The 6,430-nt window shown below is 44.9% G+C and overlaps 1 protein-coding gene across 1 annotated transcript; it reads left to right on the top strand.

Annotated features, from left to right (window-relative positions):
- Positions 1 to 1,476: 1,476 nt before the first annotated feature.
- On the top strand, positions 1,477 to 2,170 carry LOC142434481 (translationally-controlled tumor protein-like). Its single transcript, XM_075539192.1, has one exon. The coding sequence runs from the start codon at positions 1,518 to 1,520 to the stop codon at positions 2,034 to 2,036; it is 519 nt and encodes a 172-aa protein (XP_075395307.1). The 5' UTR covers positions 1,477 to 1,517; the 3' UTR covers positions 2,037 to 2,170.
- Positions 2,171 to 6,430: the final 4,260 nt, after the last annotated feature.

Here is a 6,430-nt window from a genome sequence, read left to right as displayed (position 1 = left end):
GGGAGAGAACAAAAGAGAAATTTCAGAAATGAAAACGATCGCTGTTGAAAAGAATGGGTTAAACAGCAATTAGACACAAATGAAGAGACCAGGGACGAGCGGGACAGTAGATCTGAAGAAACTGTACAGGCCGCAGCCCAGAGACAAGCACGCAGGAAACACGGCAGAGAGGTTAGAAACTCCCAGGAGAACATAAAAGTCCCAGTAAGCGAATGAAGGGAGAAAGAAGGAGGCTGATATTTGAAGAGATAATGAGTGAGAATGTTCCAGAACTGATGAAAGGCATACCTGCACAGACACGGGGCACCTAACATCTATCTAACAGGATAGATAAAACGAAATCCTGGGTTAGTCACAGCATAGTGAGGCCACATAACACCAAAGACAAAGATCTTAAAAGCAGCGCCATCGAAAAGACAAAAGACGTAGTACCTACAAAGGGAGGATAATTAGCCGACAACACATCTCTCCAAAGTCGCAGTGAAAGCCAGAGCCCGGGAAGAGCTTCAAAGCCCCGGAGAAAATAACTGTCTGTCTAGAATTGTGTACTTAGCCAAACTATCTCTCAAGGATGAGGGTGAAATAGAGATTCTCCCCCCCCAACCCCCACATAAACACAACAAAAAGAGTTTACCACCAACAAATCTTTCTGAAAGGAACTTCGGAAGGGGGTACCATAGGAAGAAGAGAAATAAGCCCAGAGGGGAGGTCTGGTGTGCCAGGAAGAAGGGTGAAAAAGAAATGGAAAAGCAAGGAGGTAAATCCAAATGCCCATTGTGTAGAAGAACAGTAACCTCGGGCAGAAAAGGACACGTCTAAAACAGTGCCCCCAAAAGGCAAACCTGGAGAAGTTCATACATACTTAAAGATCCTTGTGGTTGGGGGAGTGGAGGGGAGGGGAGAGGTTAATGACCTTAGACTTCAGTAAGTCTGGAGGCTGGCTTTTCAAGGACACCCCCGAGGAATGCGGAAGTCCAGAGCAGCGCAGGTGAACAGGAAAGGAGAGAATGTGAAAATAACCTCAGTCAACTGCTCCAAAGAAAGAGACGAGGAACCCGAGGAAGAAAGCATGGGGGAGGAGCGCGAACAGGGTGAGTAAAACAAAAATATGTCAAAAGGCATCAATATCCTGATGTAGACTAAATGTGCCCTTTGGAGAACATGTCTTGTCAGCTGGCAGGAGCCCTGGCGGTGTAGGGGTCAAGCACTGGTCTGCCAATCACAGGTGAGAGGTTTGGAACCACCAGCCACTCCACAGAAGAAAGACGGCTTTCTACTCCCTTGAGTTACCGTCTCACCTCCAGGGTGTTCTACTTCACCTATAGGGTCACCATGAGTCCGAATTGATTTGATGGTGGTGAGTTTAATTTGATTGTTAAATTGCATTGAAAATACTCATTCAGCCCTTTCCGCCCGCTCCCCCCGCCCCCCGAGCGCCGCTAGGCATCACTGTGCTCGCTCAGAGCTCCAGGCTCCTGCTAAGCTAGCGCCGCCGCTGTCTCCCTTCAGCCGCCATCATGATCATCTACCGGGACCTCATCAGCCATGATGAGATGTTCTCCGACATCTACAAGATCCGGGAGATCGCAGACGGGCTGTGTCTGGAAGTGGAGGGGAAGATGGTCAGTAGGACCAAAGGTGCCATCGATGACACCCTCATTGGGGGTAACGCCTCAGCTGAAGACCCCGATGGTGATGCAGCAGAAAGCACGGTGGTCACTGGTGTTGATATTGTCATGAACCATCACTTGCAGGAAACCAGCTTCACAAAAGAAGCCTACAAGAAGTACATCAAAGACTACATGAAATCAATCAAAGGCAAACTTGAAGAACAGAAACCAGAAAGAGTAAAGCCTTTTATGACAGGTGCTGCAGAACAAATCAAGAACATCCTTGCAAATTTCAAACACTACCAGTTCTTTATTGGTGAGAACATGAATCCAGATGGCATGGTTGCTCTGCTGGACTACCGTGAAGATGGTGTCACCCCATATATGATCTTCTTTAAGGATGGCTTAGAGATGGAGAAATGTTAACACAGTGGGCAACTCACGACCGATGCCTCATCCCGACTGGCTGCTGTTCATCCACACGACACCAGGACTTAGACAGACGGAACTGATATCATCGTGAGCTCTTCATTTACTTTTGACCCTGATTTATTTGGAGCGGAGGCTTTTTTTTTTAAAGGAAAAAACAATGTGGTGTAGGTTGTCTAAAATAAAATGCATTTAAACTCAAAAAAAAAAAAGAAAGAAAATACTCATTCAGCTTATTTGTTGTTTGAAGTGACATATACAAAGAACAATGAAAAAAACAAAGGAGGACCTGATGCAAAGGGCTTAAGTGGAGAGCAAATGCTTTGAAAATGATGAGGGCAGAGAATGTACAGATGTGCTTTATACAATTGATGTATGTATTTGTATGGATTGTGATAAGAGTTGTATGAGCCCCTAATAAAATGTAAAAAAAATAATAGATAAATAAAAAAAATATTTACAGTCTCAAAAAAAATGGGACAAGCTGAAAGACCATATACACAGTTTTTAAAAGGGGGGGCGAGTGGGGGGAGCCCTGGTGGTGTAGTGATTACTCATTGGGCTGTTAACTGCAAGGGCAGCAGTTTGAAACCAGCAGCTGCTCTCAGGGACAAGAAGGGGTTTCTACTGCTTCCAAGCATGACAGCCTCAGAAGCCCCCAGGGACAGCACTACCCTGTCCTATAGGGTCACTGTGACTCAGAATGGGCTCAATGGCAGTGAGTAGATTTTGCAGAGGGTGTGACTTAAGACACCATTTTTCCTTTTTCTTGGGGGTATGATATGCTAACAGACAGCCACTGGTCTTCCACGCCACTCCTTGGTGTAAATGGGCCATCTGGGCCACAGAGAGACTGCAGGACCGTTTGGAAGAGCATGTCCATGATCTCTGTCTGCAGTGGCGGAGCCCCCCTGGAGACTGTGACACAAAGGCTCTGAGGAGCAGCGCGGAGACCATGGGGCTCCTTCCCCTCATCTGGTCTGAGACGACAGAACTGTGGTACAGAGTGCCAGTAGGCTGGCTTCCTGGCCCATGGAGACAAAGGCCAAAGGACCACGTAGCTCAGAGACTGCGTACCAGAGACAGACTTGGCCACCACATGGCTGAAGGGCTGAGAACTGGAGGCAGACTATCTTCTGGCTGAGCAAGCAAATGGTTGCGTCCTTAATGATTGTTGATGCTGACCTGTGGTAACCTATTCATTTCCCTAATAAACCCCCTCTCCTTCCCCTCCCAGTGTTAAAAGGGTTTGTTAGGGAAGCGAAAAAAGAACAGAAGACAAAAACATTATTCAAATTGTCTTGAAAATAGGAGAGATGCAAATTCTGCCCTGCATCCTCCTCCAACTTGACCCACAGGGAGACTCAAAGATACTTCCTGTTTGAAGTTGAGGAGCCCCTCACCACCCCCATGCCCACCACCCTCACCTTCCTACCCTCCCCACGCCCACCCCAGCACTGTAACAGGAAGAAGACTGAAATGCAGAGCTTGTCTCTGCTCTGTTCACGGCGTGGAGTCTCAGGGTTGGAAAGCATTGTTTCTAATCGGAGAAATAGGTGACTTTCTCAATTTGGGGTGAAGATTGGGATTTGTGGCTTTAAAAATATCATTTTTGGCCTCCACTGAAGTACTCCCTCAATGCAAGAACACTTTGTCCTATTAAACTGGCATTCCATGATGCTCACCTTCCCGACACAATCGCTGAAGACAAATGGGTACATAAGCAAATGTGGCGAAGAAAGCTGATGGTGCCCAGCTATCAAAAGATATAGTGTCTGGGGTCTTAAAGGCTTGAAGGTAAACAAGCGGCCATCTAGCTCAGAAGCAAAAAAGCCCACATGGAAGAAGCACACCAGCCTGTGAGATCACGAGGTGTCGAAGGGATCAGATAAAAGGCATCAAAGAATTAAAAAAACAAATCATTGTGAATGAGGGGATGTGCAAAGTGGGGACCCAAGGCCCATCTGTAGGCAACTGGACATTCCCTTACAGAAGGGTCGTGGCGAGGAGACCAGCAGTCAGGGTGCAGTGTAGCAACAATGAAACATACAACTTATCTCTAGTTCCTAACTACTTCCTCACCACCCCCACCAGCCACTATCATGATCCCAATTCTACCTTACAAATCTGGCTAAACCAAAGGATGTACACTGGTACAGATAGGAACTGGAAACACAAGAAATCCAGGGTGGATGATACCTTCAGGACCAGTGGTGAGAGTGGTGATACCAAGAGGGTGGAAGGAGGGTGGGTTGGAAAGGGGGAACTGATTACAAGGATCTACATATAACCTCCTCCCTGGGGGATGGACAACAGAAAAGGGGGTGAATGTAGACGTCAGACAGTGTAAGATATGACAAAACATTTATAAATTATCAAGGGTTCATGAGGGAGGGGGGAACAGGAAGGGAGGGGGGGAAATGAGGAGCTGATGCCAGGGGCTTAAGTGGAGAGCAAATGTTTTGAGAATGATGAGGGCAACAAATGTACAAATGTGCTTTACACAATTGATGTATGTATGGATTGTGATAAGAGTCATATGAGCCCCCAATAAAATGATTAAATTTTTTTTTAATCACTTTTGAGTAGGACATATATTTTGGTTGGTGTGGAGGTTTTTTTGCTTTGTTTTGTTTTGTTTTGTTTAAAGAATCCTCCACAGCACATGTGAGTCCATGGAGCTTAAGAGTTCTTCATCAATTAATGGTAATTAGTGGTTTGTGAATTTGTATAATAATACCAAAGATCCTCTTAAAGTGTTTACATTCTCCCTGCAAAAGGTTAAACTGGTCGTGGTATGATAAAAGAGGAAATAAGATGTTTTTGAGTGGGATAAGACAAACCATGAAGCTAAAGGACAAAGGCATTGTGAGGGACAGAAAGTCAGGATGTAAATACAGAGTTCTCTCCTCTAGGAAAACACCACAGTCCTGGATGTGCATGTGCCAAATGAAATATTGCTGAACTTTAGTAGGCAAAAAATGATTCACATCTCAGGAGAAAATAGATACACCCGGTCTCATGGAGGAGATCTCGGTATTCACTGTTGGAAGGGTGGGCAGGCAGCAAATTAGTCAAAGGCACGGCCATCCTGTCAGCAAACAGGAAAGGCCAGCAAGAGAAGACAGCGGCCTTCAGGAAAAACTGCGATAGTCTCGTTTACTCTGGGACCAGAGGGCAGGATGGTGCCTGGCCGCCGCGAATGGTCCTTCTAATCAGGGCCACAACGCATGGGTCTTGATCAAAGGGGAGGGAAATATGGAACAGAGCTCAAATTCTTAAAACATCCAGACTTCCCAGACCAGAGATGAGAGGACTTCGGAGACTGTTTCCCAGGGCGACACCATAAACCTTGAACTAAAACTCCTCTCTGAGTTCACGGATTGGCCCATGAATACTGCCCCCACCCCTTTTCAAAAACCATCTATTTGAGACTCTACATCAGTGGTTCTCAACCTTCCTGATGCCGCGACCCTTTAATACAGTTCCTCATGTTGTGACCCCCCAACCATACAATTATTTTTGTTGCTACTTCATAATTATAATTTTGCTACTGTTATGAATCATCATGTAAATATCTGATATGCAGGATATATTTTCATTGTTACAAATTGAACATAATTAAAGCATAGTGATCAATCACAAAAAAATATGTAATTATATACTGTGAAATATTTATTTCTAATTACAAATAAATGAAATTTTGTCTTGAATCATGGTGTAGCATGGGTAACAGTCTTAATACAACAACAGTAAACCACATTGCTACATTTTGCGACAGTATGCATAAAAAGCCAACATCAGTGCAAAAGCTGAGATTGCTGCTTTCTCACCAGATCAGAAATTCTCTGGGCAGTCTTTGCAAGAGCACAATGAAGAACATCTTCCACAACAAGTCTACTTGATAACCAACAGGCTGGAAAACCCAGTTTCACAAAGATACATTGTTAGAAATGGAAGAAGAAGGCGCAACACAGTCTCAGACAGAACAGGATGTGACTGCAAACGCTTGATCCAGACTTAATTTCCCGGATTACTTGATCAAGAATATCAGCAGACATGTCATCTATTCTTCTGAGGACAGCGTCATTAGATAAGGAAAATGCACCCAATTTCGTCTCTAATCAGAACTCGAACAATGTCTTTGGCCACTGGCAACAGTAAATCCTCAGCAATGGTGTGAGGTTTCATAGCTTTGGCGATTGTGAGTGCCACCAAATATGAAACTTCAACGGCTGCTACGCTTTGTTTGTGGTACTTGCCACCAGTGTCAAGTCTGGCTTTCATGAGTCCATCAGTTTAGCTTCTAAAATAGTTGGTATCCTTGCCAGCGAAGCTCAGATGCTTGCTATCAAAATGGCATTTTAGTTTGTTAGGCTTCATAGATTCGG

The sequence above is a fragment of the Tenrec ecaudatus genome, chromosome 1, assembly GCF_050624435.1.
Source record: "Tenrec ecaudatus isolate mTenEca1 chromosome 1, mTenEca1.hap1, whole genome shotgun sequence".
NCBI classification, from domain to species: domain Eukaryota; kingdom Metazoa; phylum Chordata; class Mammalia; order Afrosoricida; family Tenrecidae; genus Tenrec; species Tenrec ecaudatus.
This window is presented reverse-complemented; position numbering and strand designations above follow the sequence as displayed.